The sequence below is a fragment of the Corvus hawaiiensis genome, chromosome 21, assembly GCF_020740725.1.
Source record: "Corvus hawaiiensis isolate bCorHaw1 chromosome 21, bCorHaw1.pri.cur, whole genome shotgun sequence".
NCBI lineage: Eukaryota > Metazoa > Chordata > Aves > Passeriformes > Corvidae > Corvus > Corvus hawaiiensis.
In genome coordinates this window covers 8,890,566-8,916,326 of record NC_063233.1, presented here as the reverse complement: position 1 = coordinate 8,916,326, position 25,761 = coordinate 8,890,566, and the positions used below count along the sequence as shown (strand labels likewise).

General features: G+C 61.2%; 3 protein-coding genes across 11 annotated transcripts in view; 2 read left to right on the top strand and 1 right to left on the bottom strand.

Annotated features, from left to right (window-relative positions):
* Positions 1-10,121, top strand: part of LOC125336807 (collagen alpha-1(I) chain-like) — a 74,022-nt gene extending 63,901 nt beyond the window's left edge. For 6 of the 7 annotated variants that reach the window (XM_048325863.1, XM_048325866.1, XM_048325867.1 and 3 more), the window contains 26 exons: positions 213-320; positions 671-724; positions 962-1,069; positions 1,362-1,415; positions 1,662-1,715; positions 1,950-2,003; positions 2,416-2,469; positions 3,325-3,432; positions 3,567-3,620; positions 3,750-3,803; positions 4,081-4,134; positions 4,512-4,565; positions 4,742-4,795; positions 5,015-5,068; positions 5,705-5,758; positions 6,603-6,656; positions 6,734-6,787; positions 6,948-7,001; positions 7,111-7,128; positions 7,279-7,332; positions 7,519-7,581; positions 7,805-7,970; positions 8,211-8,317; positions 8,883-8,963; positions 9,201-9,389; positions 9,705-10,121. In XM_048325863.1, coding sequence (XP_048181820.1) covers positions 213-320; positions 671-724; positions 962-1,069; positions 1,362-1,415; positions 1,662-1,715; positions 1,950-2,003; positions 2,416-2,469; positions 3,325-3,432; positions 3,567-3,620; positions 3,750-3,803; positions 4,081-4,134; positions 4,512-4,565; positions 4,742-4,795; positions 5,015-5,068; positions 5,705-5,758; positions 6,603-6,656; positions 6,734-6,787; positions 6,948-7,001; positions 7,111-7,128; positions 7,279-7,332; positions 7,519-7,581; positions 7,805-7,970; positions 8,211-8,317; positions 8,883-8,963; positions 9,201-9,389; positions 9,705-9,854 — 1,962 coding nt within the window. In that variant the 3' untranslated portion in view covers positions 9,855-10,121. The remainder of the gene's footprint in view (positions 1-212; positions 321-670; positions 725-961; positions 1,070-1,361; positions 1,416-1,661; positions 1,716-1,949; positions 2,004-2,415; positions 2,470-3,324; positions 3,433-3,566; positions 3,621-3,749; positions 3,804-4,080; positions 4,135-4,511; positions 4,566-4,741; positions 4,796-5,014; positions 5,069-5,704; positions 5,759-6,602; positions 6,657-6,733; positions 6,788-6,947; positions 7,002-7,110; positions 7,129-7,278; positions 7,333-7,518; positions 7,582-7,804; positions 7,971-8,210; positions 8,318-8,882; positions 8,964-9,200; positions 9,390-9,704) is intronic. The other variant, XM_048325861.1, reaches the window with a different exon arrangement.
* A 1,307-nt stretch (positions 10,122-11,428) lies between these two features.
* On the top strand, positions 11,429-16,652 carry SLC31A2 (solute carrier family 31 member 2). Of its 3 annotated transcripts, XM_048325501.1 has the most exons (5): positions 11,438-11,783; positions 11,820-11,894; positions 14,338-14,404; positions 15,069-15,237; positions 15,786-16,652. In XM_048325501.1, the coding sequence occupies exons 1-5, from the start codon at positions 11,553-11,555 to the stop codon at positions 15,952-15,954; spliced, it is 711 nt and encodes a 236-aa protein (XP_048181458.1). In that variant the 5' UTR covers positions 11,438-11,552; the 3' UTR covers positions 15,955-16,652. The 3 variants fall into 3 exon arrangements, with proteins under 3 accessions (XP_048181459.1, XP_048181458.1, XP_048181457.1); XM_048325502.1 differs by having other exon boundaries at positions 11,429-11,894; positions 15,069-15,233; positions 15,786-15,944; XM_048325500.1 differs by having other exon boundaries at positions 11,439-11,894.
* Positions 16,622-25,761, bottom strand: part of NIBAN2 (niban apoptosis regulator 2) — a 29,932-nt gene continuing 20,792 nt past the window's right edge. Inside the window, exons 6-14 of the mRNA XM_048325499.1 lie at positions 23,651-23,766; positions 23,454-23,558; positions 22,232-22,394; positions 21,697-21,884; positions 21,372-21,527; positions 20,556-20,672; positions 20,016-20,123; positions 19,793-19,904; positions 16,622-19,169 (exon numbers count right to left, since the gene is read on the bottom strand). Coding sequence (XP_048181456.1) covers positions 17,953-19,169; positions 19,793-19,904; positions 20,016-20,123; positions 20,556-20,672; positions 21,372-21,527; positions 21,697-21,884; positions 22,232-22,394; positions 23,454-23,558; positions 23,651-23,766 — 2,282 coding nt within the window. The 3' untranslated portion in view covers positions 16,622-17,952. The remainder of the gene's footprint in view (positions 19,170-19,792; positions 19,905-20,015; positions 20,124-20,555; positions 20,673-21,371; positions 21,528-21,696; positions 21,885-22,231; positions 22,395-23,453; positions 23,559-23,650; positions 23,767-25,761) is intronic.

The window sequence follows — 25,761 nt, the reverse complement described above, 5'->3', positions numbered from 1 at the left end:
CCTGCAGGGTCACACAGGCACCTGAATCCACGGGAAGTGTTGGAAACCCTCCCCCAGCATCCTCATGCCTGGGGATTGATGTGGCTGGGCATGGCAGGGGGGTCCCCTAAAAAAAAAGGGTTTTTCCCAGTATGGGAAATGATGGAAAGCAAAGCCAGGCTCAGCTGGAAAAGGCAGCCAAGAGTCATCCTGGTGATCTTCATCCTACCCAGGGAGAGGCAGGAAGCCGAGGAGCTCCGGGCATCAGAGGGAGCCCTGGGGAGCCAGGGGATGAGGGGACAGAGGGGCCAGCAGGACGGCCTGGGAAGCAAGGGAAAGAGGTACGTGTGGGATTGTCCCCCCAGGGAATGGGAATGGGACACTGCCCACGCCATGGCTCTGCCCCACACAGCCAGGGATGCTCCCATGGAACCGGGGGTTGATGTTTTGGGGTCCCCGTGCTGGGCAAGGTGTGCTCAGCGTTTTGTCCCCACTCCCTTTTGGGGCAGCGGGGTCACAGCTGGGGTGACCTCCCGGCACAGGAGGCGAGGCCGTGCCTTACCCAGCATCAAAATCCCGGCCAGGGGAGGGTGGAAAAGCCCATGGAAGTCAAAGCCCAACTTTTAACCCACCCTGGGATGGGGCTGGGCAGCAGCTGCTGTGTCTGATGTGGGCATTTCCCTCCGGGCAGGGTGACACTGGTGACACTGGAGACCCAGGCGAGCCAGGACTGCAGGGACGGAAGGTGAGGGGTGTCTGTGACTCTGTCCCTCCTTCCAGCACCTCTGCAACATCCCTGGCCTGCTCATCTGCTGCTCCATGGTGGGGACAGAGCAGCACAGGGGTGTCCCCATGGCTGAGGAGCACCATGCTCTCGGTGGCACCCAGCCAGAGGGTGACACAGCTCATCTCCCTGCAGAAGCTCATTTATCGCTGTTCCTTCTCCCTCTTTGAGGTGACACTTGTCTCCATCCCTGAGCAGGGCAATGCTGGCCCCAGGGGCCTTCCTGGAATTCCTGGTCCAGGAGCTGCCACCGGAGAAATCGGAGGGAAAGGCCAGAAGGGAGAGAAGGGCCGGGAAGGTTTGCTGGCAAGTACAGCTGGGGCCAGGCTGCCTCACCCTACGGGTGCCCAGTGTCCCCAAAGGCTGGGTAATGGGTGCCAAGGAGGGAGCTCACCCTCTGTGGGAAACCTTGGGCTCTGGGAGCTGCAGAAAATCCTAGGAATTGTCAAATCCCCATAATTAGGGAGTTTCATGTTTCGTGGGCGTGACACCCAAACAAAAGGATGGTTTGGGTTTGTGGGGCAGTTTGGGGTAATGCTGCCTTCAGCCAAATTGCAGCTCCTGCCGGGCTGGGAACATGTCCCCCTCTGTGTCCCAGGGCCAGGGCGGTGTCACTGGAGCTGCAGGACCTGCTGGAGCCAGAGGATGGTTTGTAAGTCACATCATGTCCCCTCTCCCCTTTCACTGGTCACTGGCCTGGTGGGGGGACATGGGAGTGACTGGGAGCACTGGGCAGGGCTCTGTCCCTGTCCCAGACCTGGGGAGGGGACACTGGTGTGACTGGGAGCACTGGGCAGGGCTCTGTCCCTGTCCCAGACCTGGGGAGGGGACACTGGTGTGACTGGGAGCACTGGGCAGGGCTGAGTGACCCGGGCTCCTCTGTTTGTCCCCTGAACAGGGGGGGACAGGACTCCGAGGTCCTCCTGGGCCTGATGGTCCCGAGGGAGAGAAGGTACAGTGGGGTGATGGCTCCAACCCTTCATCTCTGGCTGGATCCCCCTTTTCTGGCCGCTTCCCAAGCTTTCCTGGTGGGAATGTGGTGGGACTGGTTGCATGGGTGTCCTGGGCAGGCTGGGGACAGGGGGACCTGCCATGGGACACCCCTTGCCTTGTTGCCTGAGATCCAAAGGCAGCAAGGCAGGGAAGGGTTTTTCCATGGACAAAGCTGCTTCTCCTCCTTTCCCAGGGAGATCCAGGGCCACGAGGTGTGGATGGAGCTGCTGGCGCTGCAGGATTCGAGGTACTGATGCCTGGAATTGCCAAAGGCTTCCCCAGTGCTTCCCTATTCCAAATACAACCTAAAGGATTTATTGCCCCTTCACTGGCCAGGTCAGGGGGCTCAGGAGCGAGGGGGGGAGGTTTAACACCTCAGATCTCAGCACAGACTCACAGGACCTAAACCCCCAAACTCTCAGGTCCCTAAAACCCCAAAATCCCAGTGCCTAAAACCCCAAATATCAGATCCTTTCCAGCACCCAGGGCTGCCCCATGGAAAACCTGTTCCTGCTGCTGAATCCTGTTTACTCCCAAGTGATTCCCGGTGCTGCCTTGGCCAGCTGAGTGTGGGATGTGGGACAGGATGCTCAGGGTCCCTACAGAGCTGAAGGACACGGTGCTGAGGGGCTTTTTCTGAACCCCTGATGACCCCACAGGGGCTGGCCGGAGATGATGGAGCGAAGGGAGATGGTGGCAAGCCCGGCCCACTGGTGAGTACCCGCCCTGCCCCCCAAAAATTCCCCTGGGAAAGAGGTTTGGTGGCATTTTGGGATGTGTCTCACCCCGGGGGTGGCTGCACAGTGAGCTCTGCCAGCCTGGCCGTGGCTCCCAGCTCCTGCCCTGGGACTGAGTCACCGCTTCCTTGGATTTCCCACAGCAAATTCCCTTAAAGGAGTTTTAATAGAGCTGGTAAAAGCCGTGCCAAGGTGCCAGGGCTGTTGCACAGGTCACGCTCGGCTGCTGGAATCTGCCTGAGGCAGCTCCAGGGCTCTGGATTTCCCCCTCCTTGGAGCAGATCCGCCGGTGTCCGTGTGGCTCTGGGAACGCTTGAGGTGCCCCAGGATGGGAATTATGCTCATGGTAGAGAGCCCCAGATGGGTTATCAATGCCCTGACCTCAGCTGCAGGATAAATCCCACGTGCATCCCAGTTTTCCCACATTACAGTGCCACCCTGGCCAGGCAAGACGTGCCCTTATGGAATCCCAGAATCCCAGACTGGTTTGGGTTGGAAGGGACCTCAAAGCTCTTTGAATTCCATCCCCTGCCATGGGCAGGGAAACCTTCCACAGGCCAGGTTGCTCCACGCCCTTAACTTGGGCGATTTTCTGGGAGAGGTCAGGCTGTGAAATCCAGGGGCATTTGCTGTGAAATCAGCTCCAGGGGCATTTGCTGTGAAATCAGCTCCAGGGGCATTTGCTGTGGAATCAGCTCTGGGTGGATTTGCTGTGGAATCAGCTCCAGGGGCATTTGCAAAGCTCAGTGTGGTTGAAGCCCCTCGAGGGGCGGCTGCTCGGGCCCTGCTGGGGATGGGGGTGAGCAGTGTCCCCCTCTCTGTGCCCTGCAGGGCTCGCAGGGGGCTCAGGGACTGGCGGGTGCCCCTGGGCTCCGGGGGTACACTGGGCACGAGGGAGCCAGAGGAGTGACGGGTACCAAGGGACAGCCAGGCCGGCAGGTAATGCCCGTCTGCTCCGTGGGGATGGGCAGGGGACATCCCTGGCACGGCTCTCCCTGGGGACCACAGCCCCAGCTGTGCCCTCCTGCCTTCCCCTGGTGCCAGCCTCATGTTTTGTCCCCAAATGAACTCAGGGGACTCTTGGGCCACCGGGCGAAGCTGGAGCCACCGGGCTGAGCGGCACCGAGGTGAGCAGGCTCCTCTCTGCCCCATTCCCTGCTCCAGCTTTTCCAGCCTCCCACATCTGTGTCCTGCCTGGGAATTGGGTGAATAACCCAGAGGTTTGGATTTGGCTTGAAGTTTGTTTTCCTTCTTAGGGCCTGGTGGGTGCAAAAGGGGAGCCGGGCAAGCCGGGAAAACCGGGACAAATGGTGAGGAGTGGGATGGAGCCGTGGTGCTTGTCCCTGAAAGAGGCTGTGGGATGCTGGGATCCCCTGGAGGTGTGAAAGTCCCCATCTCCTGCTGAACCCTCCCACAGCCCCACTCTGCCCCTCCTGCTCCAGAGAGGGGGGAAAAAATCCCAAAGGGAATATTCCAGCCTAGAGCATCCTCCTGTGCTCACTGGGGCAAGGCAGGGAGGGAAGGTGGGAGGGGCATCCCTGGCACAGCATTCTCATGGAGGGGTTTCCTTCTCCTTTGGGATTTTAGGGGTCTCCTGGACAAGCTGGTCCTAAAGGATGGAAAGGCCGCAAAGGAGATAAGGTACCCCCAAAATCCTCCCCTGGGGGTGGCACCTGAGGGGGACTGCCCGGTGGGCATGGGGTGGGCAAGCCTGAGGTGGTCAATCCCATTTGGATCCAGTGGGAATTTCCCAGGGGGACCTGTTTTTCCCCACCTGGCAAACACAGGATGCCCTTGGGCAAGTTTTGGGTGAGGGGTTTGGCAGATGCTGCCTCCAGCCTGGCTCAGGTGGCCCTGGGGGGGCAGAGGGGCCTCCCCAGCTCTTGGTGCCCATCCAGGGTCCCCGAGTGCCTGGTGGGCTCTGTCCCCATCTCCTGCAGGCAGCAGCTCCTGTTGCCCACTCCTGGGATGTGGCTGAGCTGTTGGAGACCCACATCCCCCATCTCTTCTCCCCCCAGGGTGACACGGGGCAGGAAGGGGAAGAAGGGGTCCCTGGAGAAGCTGGCAGACGGGTAAATGGCACTGCTGGCCCCACGGAGGGTGGCAGGCAGTGCGGGGCTGCTCCTTGGAGCGCGGGCAGCTTTTCCAGGGAGGTCCCAGTTTTCTGGGGGCTTGGAATCCCTGGAGGGATGAGGGGTGGCTGGATTAGTTTGGAATTACCTGTGAGTCTTTCACCTGTGGTCCCCAGGGCAAGCGAGGCAAGATGGGCCAGCAGCCCCCGCGGGGTCCCCGGGGACACAAGGTAGGTGGTGGCTTTGTGGGGCTGCCTTGCCCCCCTGGCACTTTGGGGGTGCTCCCACCTGCCTGAGCCCTGGTTTAGGGTTTAGGTTTAGATAACTGGAGGGTTCTGTGCTCCCAGACCCCCTCCAGCCCATCCAGGGGGTCCCCCACAGCCCCAGCCCCCCGTGGGCTGCTCTCCCTGCCCTGGAGCATCACCCTGGGCACTCCCTTTGCATTTCAGGGCTACCCAGGTGACAAAGGACTTCCAGGACCCCAGGGCCCGCAGGGACCCTATGTGAGTATCAGCTTGGGGTTTTTGGGGTGCTGGCTGCTCCCTGCTTGACCCCACTGTGTGGCCCAGCTCTGCAGGGACCTGAAGCAGGGAGCTGTTTAAAGTGAGGGGAGTTTTTAAGTGGTTCATCCATCTCCTCCTGTCTTCTCCTCCCAAATTAATATCCCAGTCAGGCAGATCCCGTCATTCCCAAAATGTGACTCTGGAGGCCAAATCCTTCTTTTTCAGGGATGTGTTTGATGCCAGGCAGTGCTGAACACTGGTACAGAGCTGTGCCCACATTCCCAGAGAGCTGCCATGGCTGGAGGAGCAAAACGCAGCCAGTAAAAAGGACTCAAATATTTCTTTTAATTACCAGAAATTGCTTTTTTCTCTACTTAAAATAAAAAAAACCCCAACTTTGGCAACGTCACAATAAAAAAAAAAGCTGGATGTTCTCAGCCAGCCAAGGCAGCTCCAGTGCACTTTTACTGGGCTTTGCTGAGGGATCCTTTAAAGGAAAAATCAAAGGAATGATGAGAAAATGCCTCGAAGTGTCTAAAACTGCCTGAAATCCTTGGAATCCTTGGTTGTGGGGAGGTCCTTCCTTGCCAGGGGCTGACAGGAACAGGGTGAGGCAGTTCCATGTTTCTCTCTTAGGGCATCCTGGGGCTGAAGGGCACCAAAGGAGAGCCTGGAGCGAAAGGACACAAGGTAGGGGACACGTGCCAGGCACAGCAGGGACACATTTAATTTGCTGGATGCCATCCCTGATTTCCCTCCTTTTGAACCCTCATGGCTGCACCATCCTTCTCTGGGGATTTTTCACCATGTCCCAGGTGCTGGGAGACAGAACCTTGAGATTTTTCTCCCAAATCCCATCCTTTTCCAGCTTTTCCATCCTCCTGGAGTTGCAGGCAGCAGTGTGGAGCCTTTAAATCCCTGCTCTCAGCATCGATGCACCACAAGCTGAACCTCCCTTGTGCCATTCCTGCAGGATCCAGCCTTGGCTGGAGAAGCCGAGCACATCCCAACATTCCCACCCCATCCCTCAGCCCCAGGGCCATAAATACAAGTAACAAGCAGTCCCTGGCGATGGGGAGCTGCTCAGAGCCTTCAGGAAAAGGAAACCCTGGGAATCAAATTTAAATTTAAATTTAATTTATTAAATTTAAATTTATTGTGAGCTCAGTGAGCAGCTCCTGGGAGAGCAGGCAGAGGGGAGGCCACGCTGGGATTTTTCCCCTGCTTCTGGTTTCAGCCCACCAGGAATCTTCTTCATTCTCCCCAAGTGTTTCCTGGCAATTTCCAAGGTTTTCCTGGGCAATATTTCAGTCTGAAATCCTTTCAAGCTTGGAGCTGATCATCCCTGCTGCTGCCTCTGTCCCCAGCAATGTGGGGACAGGGAATTCTGTGGAATCCAAAGGATGGGTCTTTTGGGGTTTTTGCTCCAGAAATTTTGCAGCCGGCCATACCTGGGAATTTCCCCACCCACGCTGGTGTCCTGGGGGTTCTGTCCTTCCCTTTGCCACCAAAGCTCTCCCTGACTCTCTCCTAGGGTGAGAAGGGCAGCAAAGGTGACCTGGGCCAGCAAGGGGACGATGGCTTCAAGGTGCGTGACAGGTTCTGCTCTTTTCCTTCCCCCCCGGTCCCTTGTCACCCTGTGTGACATCCTGCCACATTTCCCAGGGCAAGCCAGGACCCCATGGTGTCCCTGGGAGGCCGGGACCCAAGGGAAAGCAGGTAAGGGCAGGGAGAGAGGGATGTCAGGGACTAAAATCAGTATTTGGGGTGAATTTCTTATTTTTCCATATAAAATCCCCCATGGGGAAGGGATTGGAGAAGGATGCAGGGCTGGGGAATGTCCTGTGCACGGCCCTGAGCTGTTCTGGTGTCCTTCCAGGGTGACACTGGCCCCCCTGGCCCACGGGGACACCCTGGAATTCCCGGGACACCGGTGAGTCCTTCCCCCTCCTGCAGGTTTGGGGTTCACTGCTGGCCCCACAGGGATGGGGCTTTGATCCCACCTGCCTCCCTCTTATCCTGGTCCTGTCCTTTCCTTCCAGGGCTTGTCTGGACCCAAAGTAAGTGGTGGGGAGCAGCTGGAGCGGGACCAGCCCTGCCATGGGATCCCTTCCCTCCTTCCCCCTCCCTGGGGCCCGTGGGGGTGCAGCTCAGCACAGCAGCATCTCCCACCTCGCTTTCCTTCCCTTCTCCTCCTCCTCTTCTGGCAGGGGCTGAGAGGCTTCCCGGGCCTGCCGGGCCCCAGGGGCACACCGGGAGCGCCGGTAAGCAGAGCCACAAACACCCCTCATCCCAAAATTTGGGTGCCTCGCTCCCCTAACCGTGGCAGTGAGGCCCTGCCGTGCCGTGCTGTCATTCCACGGGGATGCCCAGCTGCTGGAGCTGTTGGAGGAGCTGCTGGGGGGCCCGTGGGCAGCAGCCAGTGCCACCAGCACTGTCATTGTCCCCAGGGTCTCGCCGGCCCCCCTGGTCCCAGCGGGCCTGCGCTGGTTCTGTCCCAGGAGGAGCTGCAGGTGAGTGACCCCTGACCAGGAGGGAAGGGGCTGCCAGCGCTGCTGTCCCATGTCCTGCTGCTTCCGAGCTCCCCTGGGCACCAGGAGCAAGAAGATCCAGCTGCTCCCTCTGCCCCCACGCTTGTCCTTGTCCCCTGCACGGGCCATCCCCTTCCTCAGCACCTGCTGATGCTCCTGGTGGGGGGATTTATGGTCAGGTGATGTCCCCTCCCTTTGCTTTCAGCGCCTCATTTATTCCTCCAAGCACCTGAATTACTCCGTGGTCTGGGCTCTGCTGGACACCCTGAGTCGGGAGCTCCGAGCCCTGGTGGAGCATCCCAACGGCACCAAAACCAACCCGGCCACCACCTGCAAGGAGCTGCTGCTGGCTCACCCCAGCCTGCCCGACGGTACCAGGGGCATGGGGGGTGCCCCTGGAGCTGGCCAGAGCTCCAGAGCCCCTACAGGGACAGGCAGCTCTTTGAAATAAAGAGGGAATAAGGATTTTGGGAATGAGGTCGAATGGGCTTCACAGGCATTCCTGGAGAAACGGGCTGGCAGCCAGGCCACCAGCTGGGGTGGGATGGCACCGTGTGGCACTCTCCCTGTGCCAAACCTGCGTGCCAGGAGCTGCCCCCTCCTCCCTCCAGGGCAGTACTACATCGACCCCAACCAGGGCAGCCCCCAGGACGCGCTGTTGGCCTTCTGCAACTTCACAGCTGGGGGGGAGACCTGCATAGCCCCCGTCCACAACCAGGTACAGGGGGGCTTCCATGGGGCAGCTTCAGCCCCGAGTGACCCCTCGGGGTGGGGGGGGACAAGGGCTGGTGGGGCTGGAGAGGGACAGGGTGACCAGTCCCTGGCCGTGGTGGCCAATCTCTTGCCATGGTGAGCAATCCCTTGCTGTGGTGCCCAGTCTCCTACCGTGGTGGCCAATCCCTTGCTGTGGTGCCCAGTCTCCTACCGTGGTGGCCAATCCCTTGCCGTGATGCCCAGTCCCCTGCTGTGGTGGCCAGTCCCTTGCCGTGGTGGCCAATCCCTTGCCGTGGTGGCTGATCCCTTGCTGTGGTGCCCAGTCCCTTGCCGTGGTGACCAATCCCTTGCTGTGGTGCCCAGTCTCCTACCGTGGTGGCCAATCCCTTGCCGTGGTGGCCACTGCCGTGGCAGGGAGCTGTTGGGGCACTCTGGAGTGAGGCTCCTGTCACGGTGTGTGCCCAGGCTGCAGGGACAGGCCACACACACAGGCCCTGTGCTGCCTCCTTGTCCTGTCAGTGCCACTGTGCCCTGCTGGGACAGCGTGACATTGTCCCCGCTCCCCTCAGGTCCCCATCAAGGCTTGGCTGAGCACCTACACCTCTGAGGGCACCTTTCAGTGGTTCAGCACCCTGCCCGGGGGCTTCCTGGTGAGTGCCCGGCTGGAACAGCCATGGGGACACACAGGTGAGGTCAGGGGTCCCCGAGTGCCACCCCGCAGCGGTGGGACAGCACCCAGGTCCCCCGGCCGTGCACAGAGGGATGTGACCCCTCCTTGTGCGAGGAACTCCAGCGCTTTAGCGGTGGCTGGACCCTGCCTGGGCTTGGCCTGGGGGGAGCACAGCCCCCTCCAAGCAGCCCCCGCTTCCCGGCTTTCTCTCCTGCAGCTGGAATACGCGGGGGCCAGCCCGGTGCAGCTCCGCTTCCTGCGCCTGCACAGCCACCGCGCCGCCCAGAAGGTCTCGTACTCCTGCAGACCGGCCCCGGAGCGCGGCCGGCCCCAGCCCGACAAGGAAATCCGCTTCCTGGCCGACTCCCGAGATCACAGCTACGCAGCCAGCCTGCAGGGCTGCCTGGTGAGCCTGGCCCTGCGAGGCCTTTGTGCCTGGAAAAGCCTCCTGACCTTTGGAGAGGGTTTGAACCCCCACAGCTGGGATAGACCGGGTGGATGAGGCTGCACACGGTGATGAGACGGAGAACATCCACTCCCCGGGCCCAAGGAGCTGTCCTGGTCGTGGGATGGGGCAGGGGACACGGGGGAGGTCACCACCCTGGAGAAGCCGGGAGGGGCTGGGGATGGAGACTGGGTGCATCAAGGAGCAGCCGGGGGAGCTCCAGGCCCTCAGCTGAGGGGTTTGGTGCCACTCAGCTGTCCCCGGTGGTCATTTCAGCTGGACAACGAGTCCTCCATCACCGACACCATCTTCCAGTTCAGCACGGAGGAGCTGTGGCTGCTGCCCCTGCGGGACCTGGCTGTCTTCCACAACGGGGACACCTCACACCAGTTTGGTTTCACAGTCGGACCAGTTTGCTTCAGCTGAAACTGGTGCCACCCAAACCGAGCCAGCCGGTTCTGTCCCCGCCCAGGAGCCGTGGGGAGAAGTCTCCACTGGGGGTGGCACGGGGCTCCCACTCGTTCCCCAGAGCTGCCGGTTCTGTCCGAGCTCCGTGTTTGGAGCTGCATTATGCCCCAGACTCCAGTTCCTTCTGGAGCAGAGGAATATTGTTTACAAAAGTCCTTTTTCTATAAATTATATATATATATATATATATATGTATATATTACAGATGAGGAGGTGCTGATTTAATGACTGCCTGGGGGAGGTTCCTGTCATTATAATCGATGGGAACTGTCTGCTAAACGAAAGAAAAGCAAGGAGCAAAACTCCTGCCAGCTTGGGAAAAGGGGAGGGAAAGGGGTCAAGTGCACAAATAACTGGAGCACTGATTCCCCAGGCCTGGGCTTGGGAGTGGGCCTGATGAGCCTGGGAGAGCCCAGAGTGTGCTGCTGCTCCAGCCCAGCCAGGCACCTGGTGCTGCAAAGGGGTGAAAATATCCATCCCCCCAAATCCTGCCTCGCTTTTATCTCCATCTCACGGAGAGGGATTTTTGTGGTGTAGAGCCACGGCAGCACCGCTCTGGGTGGGCAGGGGTGGGATTGAAGCCCTTTGCTGCAGCACTGCTCTTTCTCACCTTTTTATTGTTGTTCCCAGCAAGAATTCCCCTGCCTCCACCAGTCCTGCTGGGCTGTGGAGCCCAGGGGGAGTCTGGGCCCCGGCTGGGTTACAGCACCCCCATTTCTCTGCTGCACAGCCCCAAAACCCCCCGATCCCAACTGGCTTTGCGGGTTCTCTCATCGCTGCTCAGGCTCTAACCCCCTGAAGTGCCTGTGCCCAGGTGAGGCTGGGCAGCGATGCCAAAGCCAGCAGAGCAGGGTGGCAGCCGGGTTAGACCCCGCGCTGGGGTCACGGAGAGCAGCAGGGGAAGCTTTTTGTGCCCAGGCAGGGGTTGAAGCAATGCCAGCTCACCTTCCCACTCAGGGACATACAAACAAACCTGCTGGCATGCCCAGGGTGCCTTTGTGGACACTGGCACCTGTGGCACTTGGGGAGACGGAGGCAGGGGCAGCTCAGCACACCCTGTTCCCAGGGGTAATGGGGATGGTTGGAGTGTCCCAGCAGAGAGCCAACAGCTGTGTGCTTCCAGTCACAGCTGGAAGGAAAGTTCCCCTTTGTCCTGCCTGGCTATGGGGAGAATAAAATTATCAAATCCTGAATGGTTTGGGTGGAATAGAGACCTTAAAGCCCACCCAGTGCCACCCCTGCCATGGGCAGGGACACCTCCCTCTATCCCAGGCTGCTCCAAGCCCCAGTGTCCAGCCTGGCCTTGGGCACTGCCAGGGATCCAGGGGCAGCCCCAGCTGCTCTGGGCACCCTGTGCCAGGGCCTGCCCACCCTCCCAGGGAACAATTCCTGCCCAATCTCCCATCCAGCCCTGCCCTCTGGCACTGGGAAGCCATTCCCTGTGTCCTGTCCCTCCATCCCTTGTCCCCAGTCCCTCTCCAGCTCTCCTGGAGCCCCTTTAGGCCCTGCAAGGGGCTCTGAGCTCTCCCTGGAGCCACCCAGAACCCCCAAAAAACCTTCACCATTTTTAGAGTGCAAACCCCGGATGCCGGGGGTGATGGGGGTGGGGAACCAGCAGAAAACCCTCGGGCGCTTTGGATCCGCGCCGGGACCGGGATGGAGCAGGGAGGGAAAGGAAAGCGAAACCCCGGAACGCGGAGGGGCCGGGCCCCGCTGTCCCCAGGGACGCTGAGCCCGGACAGAGGACGAGGGGAGGGGACAAACACCGGCACCGCCCCGGCCCGTGCCGCACTACAGCTCCCGGGGAGCCCCGCGCGGCCGCGACAGCACCGCGACAACACCGCGACAGCACCGGGACAGCACCGGGACAACACCGCCGCGACAGCACCGCGACAGCACCGCGACAGCACCGGGACAGCACCGCCGCGACAGCACCGCGACAGCAGCGCCGGAGGGGACGGGCCGGGCCCCGCGCCCGCTGCCGCCGCCACCATGCAGGTGAGCCCCGGGGCGGGCACGGCACCGGGAGTCCTTCCCGGAACGCCGGAGATGCCGTTGGAACCCCTTCAATCCCCCCCGGAACCGCATGAATCCCCCCCCGGAAGCCCGTGGATTCCCCCTTGGAACTCCTTAAAACTCCTGCCGGAACTCCCTGAATCCCTTTTTGAACCCCGTGAATTTCTCCCTGGAACCCTTTAAATCCCCCTGGAATCCCTTAAATCTCCCTGGAACCCCGTGAATCCCCCCGTGGAACCCCTTAAACCCTCCTGGAATCCCTTAAATCTGCCTGGAACCCCTTAACCCCCCCTGGAACTCCTTCAATACCCCTGGAACCCTGTGAATCCCCCCTGGAACCCCTTAAACCCCCTCTGGAACCCTGTGAATCCTCTTTTGGACCCTGTGAATTTCCCCCTGGAATCCTTTAAATCCCCCTGGAATCCTTTAAATCTCCCTTAAACCCCTTAAACCCCCCTGGAACCCCTTCAATATCCCTGGAACCCCTTAAGCCCCCTCTGGAACCCCATGAATCACCCCTGGAACCCCGTGAATCCCCCCTGGAACCCCTTAAACCCCCTCTGGAACCCCTTAAACCCCCTCTGGAACCCCGTGAATCCCACTGGAACCTGACACCACTCTGTGCAGTTCTGCTAAGAATAACCCCAAAACTGCAGCGGATCCGGCCCCTAAATGCAGGCTGAGCACAGGAGGTTTCCCAGCAGCTGTTTTTCCCTGGGGGAATTCCTGCGGAGGAGGAGCTGGGCGCAGCCTCACCTCAATCCCTGCCGCGTGGGCAGGTGGGGGAGGACAGGATCCCATCCCTCTGAACAACATCCCTGGGCCTGGGATTGGAAAGAATGCAGGGATTTTTAGGATTTCGCCCTCTTGGCCTTTGCCCACTGGAGAAATCTCTCTGTAGGAGAGGAGCAAGGTCCAAGGAGAATCGTTTTGGTGTCACACCCACACTGGGCACCCAAAAATGTGGCTTCACCCCAGGCTGGGGCAGCAAAGGGATCTTCTGGATCTCTGGAACAGGCTGCTCAGGGAAGTGGTGGAATCACCATCCCTGGAATTGTTCAAAAAACGTTAAGAGAGGTGGCACTTGGGGACAGGGTTTAGTGGAGGCCTTGGCAGTGCTGGGTTAATGTTTGGATTTCATGATCTTACAGGGCTTTTCCAACCTTAATGACTCTGATTCTGCCCATCACTTAAATCCCCCTGGAACCCCTTGAATCCCCTTGGAACCTCTTAAATTTCTCTGGGACCCCATGAATGCCCTCAGAAACCCCTTAAATCTCCCTGGAACCCCGTGAATCGTCCCTGGAACCTCTTAAATCTCCCTGGAACCCCATGAATCCCCTCAGAAACCCCTTAAATCACCCTGGAACCCCCATCCCTAAAACAGTCACCTGCTCCTTCCACCACCTACAGACCTGTGGGTGAAACCTGTAAAGGAGAAATAGCTTCGTTTAAGGGCTAATTATCATTAATTAGTGGCCAAAGGAGGCTTAAAAGGGTGAGCCAATTACGTGTGCTAATGTGCTTTGGGTAAGGAGGGCCCAGGGGTGTAATCAGAGCCGGGCTGTGGTGAACACCCCCAGGGGATTTATTGGATGGTATTTCTGGCTGAGGCAGCTCCTGGTCCTGTCAGTCACCTCTGCCGGTGTTGGAAAAGGCAGGAAAGAGGATCCAGACGTGGATCCGTGCGGGAGAGGGGCGGCCACGAGCTCCACAAACACCTCTGAGAGAGATTCAATGAATGGAGGATGAAAAACCCAATGAAATTCCAGTTTTTGAGCAAGACCTGGCAGCTGGGTACGAGCTTGGAGCTGGTCTTACACAAGAGCAATTCCTGCTCCTCCTGTTCCAGCAGGGTGAAGGAGCAGGGATGGTGCCTTTGTAGGTCCTGGCAGGTTGGACAGTGTCGGGATTGATGCTCCTCTGCCAGGGAGCACCCCTGGGGTGGCACCCATCGTTGGGTGGTTGCACTGGCGGCTCTGGTGGTGCTTTGGTGGTGGAGTTTTTGGGTGTGCTGGCAGTGCAGGAGGTTTGGGAGCAGAGGCTCTGCCCACCAGCTTCACCTCAGGCTGTGGGTGGTGTTCCCAGGGACCTTCCCTCCTCCAGTCCAGCTGGATGAAGTCCTGGATTCATCTCTCTTTGCCACAAGGGCAAACTGGCTTTTCTCCCAGCCCAGACATGCACAGGAGCTGCTGCTGGGGGTGAAAATTGTTCTGCTGGAGGTCACGGGAGGAGTTTAACCCAGTCAGCGTGACTGTGATTGTCCATGCAAGTTCCTCTTCCCGTTTCAGAACTGGGCAAAAACTTGCACCATTCAGTAAAACCCCAGATGAGCATCCTGGGGTGGGGTGTGAGGACCTGCTGAGTGTGGGCACCCAGCACCCCCAGGGGCTCCAGCAGTGCCCTTTCCTGGCCTCTTTTCCAGATGACCTTCTACTTCTCGGACACAGTGGTGCTGCTGTTTGACTTCTGGAATGTCCACAACCCCACAGGTAGGCTGCCAGCCCCTGGGACATCCATTTATCCATCCATCCATGGATCCATCCATCCCTCTGTCCATCATCCATCCATCCATCCATGAACCCATCCATGAATCCATCCATTCCTTCATCCATCATCCATCTGTCCATCCATCCCTCTGTATCTCTCTCTGTCCCTCCATCCATCCATCCATGCATCCATCCATCCATCCCTTCATCTCTCTCTCTGTCCATCCATCCCTCCCTCCACCCATCCCTCCATCCATGTCCCAAGAGGACACAGCCTTAAGCTGAGCCAGGAGAAGTTTAGGCTGGACATTAGGAAGGAGTCCTTCACAGAAAGGGTGGCTGGGGCTGCCCAGGGAGGCGGTGGAGTCTCTGTCCCTGGAGGTGTTTAAGGACAGACTGGATGTGGCACTTGGTGCCATGGTCTGGGTGACAAGGTGGTCTTAGGTTAGGTCACAGGTTGGACTTGATGACCTCAAAGGGCTTTTCCAACCTAATTCTGTGAATTAAAAAGGTAAATACCCCATTTCCTGCCATTTAACAACGCCGCTGCCCCACCCCAGTGCCAGGAGCCCTCCACTTCACCCCATGGATATCCCCAAACACCCCGTGCCGGGCCCTGCCGTGCCCCTGTCAGCCCCACAGCAGCGTGGGGATGTCTCTGCTGCAGGGATGGTGCTCTCTGTGCTGGTGATCCTGCTGCTGTCCGTGCTCTACGAGGCCGTGAAGATGGGCAAGGCCGTGCTGCTGCGGCGGGCGCTGCTGGCCCTGCCCCGCAGCCTCAGCCAGGAGGCCCTGACCGAGCCACAGGAGGGGGACAGCGGCCCTGCGCAGGGCAGGTACCACAGGGACCCCCTGGCACCCACCTGGGGGGCTCAGGGATGGCTCTGTGCCCCATGGCCAGCGCACGGGGGAGAGGGGCTGTGAGGAGGAGTTGCAGGCTCCTGGGGAACGGGGGTGTGTACAGCCTGGGGAGGCGGCTCCAGGGGCAGCCCAGCCCCTCCAGGTCCTGTGGGAGATGTCCAGGGTGGTGTCTGGAGGCTCATGTTCCCCTCCAGGACCCACTGTGGGTGCAGAAGGGTCTTCTTGGTTTGGGGATGGGCATGAGCAGCAACTCAGTTCCCACAAGCCTGGCCCTGGCAGGTCCTTCCTTTGGAGCCAGGCCCTGGATTTTTCCTCTTGCATTTAATCCCAGACCATTCCTGAGGCTGCTCTTTCTGCCAGCCTCACTGATTTCAGAGCAGGATTTCTCCCTGAGCTGCTGTTTGCAGCCCCCACCCCTCTCCCCACTCCCCAAACCCCACTCTGGCCTCTCCAGGATCCCGGTGGGAAGCGATTCCGGCTACCTCAGCTTCTCGTTGATGGCATTTCCCATCTCCTTGCCCAGGTGGTTTTGGTTCCACGTGGGCCAGACGGTGTTCCACGTGGTGCAGGTGGTGCTGGGCTACATGGTGATGTTGGCCGTCATGTCCTACAACGCCTGGATCTTCCTGGGGGCCATCGTGGGCTCCACGCTGGGCTATTTCATGGTGTACCCCCTGCTCGGCCGGGGCTAGAGCCCCCCGGGGCGGTGGCACACGTGTCCCACCTCCCGCTCCTCTGTCTGGAATAGCTGCTGTCACTTCTGCTGGCTCTGTCCTTGTCCCCGTGCTCTGTGGGACGCAGAACTCCAAGGACTCGCTGGGGGCCCTCGGGGCTGGCCCCGCTCTGGGGACAGGGAGCCCCATGGCCGGCACTCGCCACGCTGCCACCGGCCTCGGCTGGTGGCTGTGCCCTGGCTCTCAGGGACCTTTGTCCGGGTGATGATGGGGGGTGCTGGCATTTCCTCCCCTCCCTGCTTTTTGAGGAGGTTCGTCCTGGATGGAACGGGAACGATCCGGTGACTTGCTGGGGGAGGGGACAAGCTGGGACAAGCTGCCCTCCTGCCCAGAGCTGCCCTGCACCGAGCCCCTCTTCACACAGTGCCTTTGGGGACACTGGGGGGGTCCTGCCACCCCCACCCCGCTCCTGCCAGCGCTTCAGTGTGGCTGTGCCAGGGGGGAAATGTTGCTCCAGGTGCCTCTTGCTGCTTCCTCAGGACACCCCTTTTAATAAAAATCATCTCAGCTCTGCTCCTGGTTCGGGTCACCCCTGGGTGGGCTCAGGCTGTGGCACCCCTGGGTTGTCAGAGTGGGACTGGGGATCCCCAGCCCTACCCAGGGAATAAGGAGATTCTCCTCTGGCTTTAAATAAAGCTTTTCCATTTTATTAATTATTATAAGCATATCTTTAAACATTTGTATAACTTTCTTAATAAAATATCCTGGAAGAGACAGGTTGGAAGGTCACAGAGAAAGGCACTTTGAGGGGGGCCTCCCGAGGCACTTTGGGGGCCCCCCTGAGTGGGTTAGGCTGGGCACCCCCCTTCTGAGGCAGCAAGGTGGCACCTAAGCACAGGTGGGTGTCGGGGCGCTGGGCCCTGCTCCAGGTGTCACACCCGGGAGTCCTGAGACCCCCAGCACCTCCAGGGCTTTTGGCATCGCTGTGTGGGGGCTGCAGCCGCCCTGTCCCCCTCCCCACATGGGCAGGGCTGGCGGGGGGTCAGCAAACCCCTGCTCCTTGCTCGGCCATCACAGCAGGAGCCAAAATCTGCAACGCTGGAGAAACCATCCGTGGAAGGAGCTGGGGAGCTCTGGAGGGCAAGGGCTGGGATGTCTCCAGTCCCCAGGGATCTGAGCCTGGAATTAGCCCAGTCCTGCCAGGCACAGCTGGGACACGGCCCCAGTGCTACCTTGCCCTGGGGACTGAACTCTGAACTTAAAACAGCTGCCAGGAGACCTCGGGGTGAGGATGGCTGGGGGTGGGCTCTGGGTGCCGTGAGCCCAGCCTGGGTGCCATGAGCCTAGCCTGGGCACCAGGAGTCCAGCCTGGGTGCTGTGAGCCCAGCCTGGATGCCATGAGCTCAGCCTGGAAGCTGTGAGCCCATCTTGGCCACCAGGAGCCCAGCCCGCCCCAGCTGTTGCCCCCTCTGCAGTGGCTCAAGCCCCCAGCGCTGCTGGCCCTGCCGTGCCCCCGTTTGCCCTCCCATTGTCCATCATCCCCTGCAGCCCCGCTCCCACCGGCACTGCATCCCACCGGCGGGGGATGGCAGTGGGCAGGCTGCCAGGAAACGCCCCAGATTGGGGCAGGGGACAACCAGGGGACAGCCAGGAGTGTCCCCACACACCCACCCTCAGCAGGGCTAGTGCCAGCCCCCCGGCAGCCCCGGGCACTGTGTGGGGGGCAGATAAAGCTCCTCAGTAAAGCATCTCCTCAGTAGGAAAGAAAATAAGGCAGAAGAAGGACAGAGCAGAGCGCAGGGGATGCCCCGTGCCAGGCTGGGGCCACCCCCAGTCCGACCCAGTCGGGGCTGTGGCTGTTGCCAGCCCCCCACGGCAGCGGGACCCCCGTTAGGCAGTAAGGTCTCGGTGTCCCCATCCCCTCCCTCTCCCGCGGTGCTGCTCTCCATCCCCGGGGGTCCTGTCCCCCTCCCCAGCCCCGGTGTCACCGGGGCCAGTCCATGGCAGGGGCTGGGGCTAGAACTCAGTCTGCACCCCCTCACCGCTCTCCGTGGTGCCCCTGGGCCGTGGGGGGCTGCGCTCCCCGGGCTCGCCTGGCTCGTGGTCACTGCGCTGGGCGCACACTGCTGACGGGCTCTGGGCTCCGGGTGGTGCTGGCGTGGCGTGGGGCACCGTGGCCTCTGCTGGGACATCGGCTCGGGGGCTGGGTGGTGCTGGCGTGGCGTGTGGCACACTGGACACTGATGGGGGGTCAGCTCCGGGCACGGGGGATGCTGGCACGGACAATCTTGGTGTGGCTTGTGGCACCTCAGCCTCAGATGGGACATCGGCTCCGGGCACAGGGGATGCCGGCATGGACGATCTTGGTGTGGCTTGTGGCACCTCAGCCTCGGATGGGACATCGGCTCCGGGCACAGGGGATGCCGGCACAGATGATCTTGGTGTGGCTTGTGGCACCTCAGCCTCGGATGGGACATCGGCTCCGGGCACGGGGGATGCTGGTGCAGAACGCTGTTGCCCAGCCCCTGACAGGACCTCAGCTCCAGGGCCAGGTGACGCTGCTGTGGCACGCTGCCCCCCTGCTGACACCTCAGCTCCGGGCACAGGCGGTGCCGGTGCAGCCCGGCGTGTCCCAGCTCCCGCTGGGACCTCGGCTCCGGGGACAGGTGACGCTGGCGTGGCACGTTGTGTCCCAGTCCCTGCTGGGATCTCCGCTCCAGGTGCTGGCGGTGCTGCTGTGGCACACTGCACCCCGTCCCGGGCTGGACCTTGGTGTGTGACAGCCCCTTGGGCCGCCCCTGCCAGCAGCACCCCCTCCTCGCTGGCACCGCCGGCGGCATCGGTGCCGTTCGTCAGCCGCTCCTCGGCGCCATCCCCGCGGCTCTCCTGAGCCAGCGCCTCCCGGATCTCCTTCACCGCACCCGGGGGGCTCGGCGGCACCCTGGGATCTGCCTCCTCCGGCTCCCGTGGCTCGGGGGAGCCGGGCTGCAGCAGCGCCTCGGCCACCACCCCGTAGGGCAGGGCCCCCTCGTCGTCCTGGATGACCGACACCACCTGCTTGGCCCTGCGGCGCCGGTCAGCGGCCGGCTCGGCCTCGGGCTGCCCGCTGTACTCCTCGCTCCAGTCGATGGCCAGGCCCTCGCCCAGCAGGTGCAGGTTGGGATCGCTGTTGTGCATCACCATGCTGTCCCTGTACAGGTTGTGCTTGCGCTGCACGGCCGCCTCCTTCACAGCTGGGGACAGGGAGGGACAGGTCACAGGGGCTGTGGGCACTGCCAGGCTGGGGCACCTCGCCCAGTGCTGCCCGTGGGTGGGGGGAGAGCTGGAGCTGGGTGGAGGGGTCGGCATCCCACCCACTGCCCAGCCCTGCCAGTGGGGAAGCTCCTTCTGGGGCAGCCCCCAGCACCCTGCACAGGGTTACCCTCCTCGGATACACCCCAGCACCTTCCATGGGGTCACCCTCTCCTCACACAGCCCCCAGCACCCTGAATGGGATCACCCTCTCCTCACACAGCCCCCAGCACCCTGAATGGGATCACCCTCTCCTCACACAGCCCCCAGCACCCTGAATGGGATCACCCCCTCCTCACACAGCCCCCAGCACCCTGAATGGGATCACCCCCTCCTCACACAGCCCCCAGCACCCTGAATGGGATCACCCTCTCCTCACACAGCCCCCAGCACCCTGAATGGGATCACCCCCTCCTCACACAGCCCCCAGCACCCTGAATGGGATCACCCCCTCCTCACACAGCCCCCAGCACCCTGAATGGGATCACTCCCTCCTCACACAGGTGCCACAGGACCCTCCATGGGGTCACCACCCCCTCCTCACACAGGTGCCACAGGACCCTACCTTGCATGATGTCTTTCATCACCGACTGCAGCACCACCTCCTCGTAGGTGTTCTCCACCAGGATGAAGCTGGCAAAGTCCTCGAAGATCAGCTCCTGGAACTTGGCTAATTCCTGCCAGAGAGGGAGAGGCGGCTCAGCCCAGCGGGATGGGTGTGATGGATGCTCCAGCCCCTCCACGGGGGCGGGTGGTGCTGTCCCACAGCCCAAACTTTCCCCTCTTACCCCCTTGCAGGTGGGTGCCAGCTTTTTCAGCAGGAAGGGGATGGTGATCTGCAGCAGGGCCTCCCTGAAGAACTTCTTCCTCACCGTGCTGCTGTCGTAGTCGAATTTCTGCAGGATGAGAGGGTGGCCAGGTTACCCAGCGCTGTGGGCTGGCCGCCCCCGGCCCATGGGCACAAACCCCTGAGATTTGCCCCCCAACCCATCTGCACAGGCGGGAGCAGACCCCCCCTGGCCTCACATCCCTCTCCCCAGCTGTTTCCCAGTGTTTCTGAGCCCGGGTAGGAGCCACTGCTGGCTGCAGGAGGGCTTGGGGGCCAGTCTGAACCCTGGGGGGCTTTTACAGATGTGGTCAGAGGGGACCTGGCTCCTCCAGGTGATTTCCCACTTGCCTGCCCCCAGCAAAATCCATGAAAACCTCAATATAAAGAAGAATTCCCCCAGAAGACTTTTGTTGAAATAGGTAACATCACTCCTGGCCTCTTCCCTGGCCAAGGGACGAGGCGACCAAAGGCCACCAAAGGTCCTGACCCCCTGCCTCACCTTGAGCACCCTCTCAAGGATGCGCTGGATGGACTTGCACAGGTCATCCTTGCCCTGCAGCTTGCCCAGCTCCTGGTGCAGCAGCGTCTCGAAGGTGTACACGGCATCGTCCATTTGCTGCAGCCAGAGGCACATGGTCAGCATGGGGGGCACCCCAAGGGTGGGCAGGGGGCTCTTGGGGCACTGCCACACTGAGATGAGCCTTAGCACAGACCCCCACGCTGGTTTGGGGTGGAAGAGACCTTAAAACTCATCCCCACCCCTGCCATGGGCAGGGACACCTCCCACTGTCCCAGGCTGCTCCCAGCCCCAATGTCCAGCCTGGCCTTGGGCACTGCCAGGGATCCAGGGGCAGCCCCAGCTGCTCTGGGCACCCTGTGCCAGGGCCTGCCCACCCTCCCAGGGAACAATTCTTTCCCAATATCCAACAGGCAAAGAGCCTTCACTCTGGAAAAATCCCTGACGTCCCAGCGTGGCATCCACAGCTCTCACCTCGAGGATCAAGGCTGTTGGGAGAGGAGGGTGCTCACAGCTGGTTTGCACCCCCTCATCCTCCTACATCCCTCTCCAATCTTGCTGGATCAGACCCCAGAACTGGGCTACTGGTCCTGCTGGTGCCACTGGGCTCGGTGGCAGAGGGGCAGCGCTGCCGTGATGCCCAAGCTCACCAGGATGGAGCCCTCCAGACCAAAGGGGCTCCATCACCCCCCCTTGGAGACAGCACAGACCTCCCCTCCTGGGTTGGAGCAGCCTGGGCTCCCCAGCCTGCTGTTCCCAGCCCAGGGTGGCAGGGGAGGACCCTGGTCCCCATCCCACCTGTCTCATGTGGATCTGGGCCCTCTGCTTGAAGACAGACGTGCTGGAGACATCGAATCGCTGCTGGAGACCCTCCAGTTTCAGCTGGTCCATCTTCTCATAGCACGACTGCATCTTCACGGGGTGGAAGGCCAGGTGGGAGAGCTTCTCCATGTACTGGGGACAAAGCCAAGCTCAGCCTCTCTCTGTACTCAGGCCCAGACATTCCAACCCACACGGGTGACATCTTCTCAGCCTGGGGTGCCCCAGTGCTGCCCACACTGCGGGTGGCAGCAGGACTGGCCCTGTCACCCCCGAGCCAGCGAGGAGCTCCCCCAGGTCTCACCTCCACCAGCTTCTCCAGGCCGCCCTCGTTGACGACGTTCATGTTCATGTCGGTCACCTCCTTGAAGAACACCTCCCGCACCTCGGCGAAGCCCTGGCTCGTGGGGGTCATCAGGGCCTCCAGGATGGAGGAGATGTAGGGCTGGACGTGGTTACGGACACAGACCTCTGCCTTGGGCAGGACGAAGGCTGGGAGAGAGCAGGGATAAGCATGGTGAGGCTCCTCTGGCCTTCCAGCCCTTCCCATCATGCCCTAAACCCACCCCAGGCAGAAGGAGCTGCCCCTGTTCCCAAGCCCCTCCTGCAGGAGGCTCCCCCTTTCATGACAGCACCGGGAATTCTTGCACAGTGCCCCTGGGTCTGTACTGAACCCATTCCTGCCACGCTTGGGGCGTGACTGCCCACCTTATCCCCGACCTCCTGGGAGGACATGCACCCCGCCAAGGGTGCCAAGAGCTGTTCTGCACCCCAGGAACAGCCACCCCAGGAGCCATGGGCACAGCCCCACATCCCAGTGCACCCCTGCAGGGCTGTACCTCGGATCTTGCTGGCCAGGTGCTCCTTGGAGGTGATGATCTGGTCCATGTCCGTGCGGATGGTGCTCTCCAGCTGCGGCCGCTCCTGCTCGCACCTGGCCACTGCAGCGTCGTACTGTGACTTGGCCAGCTCGTAGACCATCCTATAGACAGCATCTGACACCTGGGGGCACAAGGTGGGCAGGTCAGAGACCCTCCCACGCCTCCAGCTGCACCCCCAACCACCGGCTGCAGCACCAGGACCTGCTGAGCCATCCCCCATGCCCTGACAGGACCCTTTCCCACAGCCTGGCAGAGGTTCCCCCCCCCCCCCCCAGCTGGGTGAGATGGAGCTCCTGCAGTGCAGAAGCTGCTTCAAAGTGGTGCTGGAGAGGCAGAGAGGTGAGCGCTGTCCCCCACCAGGCAACCTGCCCCAGGCAGGGCTGGGGGTGCTGGAGGTCCAGGGATGCTGCAGATCCAGAAATGCTGCAAATCTGGGGATGCTGCAGGTTTGGAGAAGCTGCAGGTCTGGGGATACTGGTGGTATAGGGATAGTGGTGGTCCAAGCAGGAGAGCCCCAGACCCCCCCTGAAATCTGTTCCCTGCCCTGTTCACCCTCGCCGGGATCTCAGAGCCAACCTCCTGAGCAGGATGGAGCTGCTCGCTGAGGCTTCACGCCCACTTTGCTGCCAAACGCTGCGATTTTGGTGCTGTTGGGACTGGCAGGATGCAGAGCCTCCCCCCTCCTCCCTCCCCCGGGCTTCCCAGCGACCGCAGCTACTGGAAAAGTAGCGTTTGTATGTTTTCAGGCTGCTCAAGTGGCCCATTAGGAGCCTGGCGGTAATTATCTATCGGGGTTTAAGGTTTTAGCAGGCAGTTCTGAAGAGCCCTCAGTCTTTCGCAAGGGTTTGGGCTGGATTTAGCCCGCGCTGCTCTAAAAATGGCTCGCTAAATTTAGCCGGGACGGGCTTCGCTCCCGGGCTGGGCTTCCTCCTGTTTGCTTCCCTGGCCCCAGGGACGCGGCAGCGCAGGCGGGGCCGGGCAGGGCTGGGCAGGGGCACAGAGGGAGCTTTAAAAACCACTGCGGAGAAAGGACGGATTCTTTGGAAGGGGCCGCGAGAAGGGGGCAGCAGGAGGAGCCCAGCGGGGGAAGGGAGGCCCCCCCAAGCAGGGTCTGCGGGCAGGGGGGGAGGGTGGCAGGCGGTGGGGACCCCTCCTCCCCCGGACAGCCCCAGCCCCACACCTGGATCCAGGTCCGCTGGCGCTCCGGGGCTTTGCCCTTCAGCCGGGGGCCGATGGTGCTCCTGAGCTCGGGGAGCAGCTCCTCCATCACCAGGTTGCTCAGGACCTGTGCAGGGAGGCAGGAGGGTTTTGGGGGAGCCTGCTCAGCCCTCCCCACGTCACCCCATCCCAGCCCGGGCTGGGGGTGCGGGTGCTCACCTGGGTCTCGTTCCCGCAGAGCATGTCCCAGGTGCCGTACTGCTCCTTGGACTGCCGGTACATGCGGATGGCGTCCGTGAAGGCCGGAGCCTCCACTTTGGAGTCCTCGGAGATCCCTGCAGAGGGGATACGGGGACGAGTGAGCAGCCTGGAAGTGGGGATGAGGGGCAGCCCAGCACCCCCAGCCCACCTTTGTGTGGTCCCCCACACCCTCGGACCCGTGCAAGTCCCCAGGGCTGTCAGCAGGATTGGGGGATGTTGGGTGCGGGGCGGCAGTGCTTGGGGGGCTCCTGCTATGTCCAGTGATCCCCTCCAGAGCCAGACAAAGGGCAGGGAGGCACCCAGGAGCCCCCTGGAAGGATGGGAGCTCGGTGACCCCCAAATGGTTCATGGGCACACAGGGCCACAGTGACCCCCGAAGGCACAGCAGGAGCAGGGGCTCAGTGACCCCCAAATGGTGCACAGGGACCTGGGAGGCTCAGTGACCCCCGAAGGCACAGCAGGAGCAGGGGTTCACCGGGATGGCACCCAGTGACCCCCCCAGCACTGCGGGACGGGCCAGCTGGGGGGGACTGGAGGAAGTGGGGGCCCTGTAAGGAGCAGCGAGGCTTGGAAGGAAGAGGAAAGTGGCCAAGAGGCACCAGGAGTGAGTCAGGGCCGGGCTGTCCCTGGGGTGAGTCACTGCAGCACGAGGGGGGCTCAGATGTCACCCCCACCCTGCCACAGCACCCATCGGGAGGAGGGGCAGCGCCTCACCCCACAGCGAGGAGGAGGAGATGGGGACAGCGGGCAGGCAGGACAGCCCGGGAGCTGTCCCACATGTCCCATGCATGTCCCTGCCTTGTCCCAGCCTGTCCAGGCTGAGGGGGTCCCTGCCAGACAGGGAAACACCCCTGGGAGAGAACCCTCCAGCCCGATTCCCCTCCCCATGCCCGGAGGAGGGGACCAGGATGGGATCTGAGCCAGGGTGACCCTGCTGGGAGGCTCCAGGGGATGATCCCTGCAGTGCTGACACGTCCCAGAGCACCTGGCAGTGCTGGGGACACAGCCCCGGGCAGTGAGCAGATCTCTCCCAGCGCACACAGACTTTCCTAAGGTGATTACAATTAACTCCAAGCCTAAGCAGCTTTTCTTAAGGGGCAGCTTAATAATCAGGGGGAAAAAATCCACTGAGAAAGTCAAATCTGTTCCTTTCTCAGTCTTTGGTGGGAGCCAGAGCTGGGCTGAGCTTCCAGGGGCCGGTGCTGCTCCATCCACAGCTCCTGGGATTGTCACCTTCTGTCCCTGCAGGGCCTGGGGCAGGATTTTTCCCTGAAAGAGCCCTCCCAGTGTCACTCAGTCCTGGCTGAGCCTGAGGCCATCCCTGAGTCTGTCCCCAGCCCTGTGCCCTGTCCAGGCAGGGCTGGTGCAAGAATCCCCCGTGACACTTCACAGGGCAAATTTAATGAGTTTCCTTCATTAATGTGTGGTTTAGGACCTGGAGTCGCAGGACACAGGGAATGGCTTCCCAGTGCCAGAGGGCAGGGCTGGATGGGAGATTGGGAAGGAATCCTTCCCTAGGAGGGTGGGCAGGCCCTGGCACAGGGTGCCCAGAGCAGCTGGGGCTGCCCCTGGATCCCTGGCAGTGTCCAAGGCCAGGCTGGACACTGGGGCTTGGAGCAGCCTGGGACAGTGGGAGGTGTCCCTGCCCGTGGCAGGGGTGGGATGGGATGAACTTTAAGGTCCCTTTTAACCCAAACCATCCTGCAACAAGGGGCAAGAACCCTCAGAGTGGGCCCTGCCCAGCCCCAGGTGACACCAGACAGGGCAAGGGACAGTTTTGGAGCAGCCAAGGGCTCCAGGGACACCAGGCTGGACCCCGTGTGTGTGAGGAACAGAGCTGCACATCCCCAGTCCTCACAGAAGGGCTGCTGTTACACAAACCCAGCCTGAGAAAGGGAGGTGAAAATTCCCACATGAATCACAACCAGAGGCAGAAACAGAGCCTCTAATTTAGGGGAAAAAAAAAACCAAACCAACAACCTCAAAGTGCTCTACAATAACAAAAGAGCCTTCATGGAATATGAAACAGGATCCTGGAGCTCCCAGGAGCAGAGAGGGGCAGGAAGAAC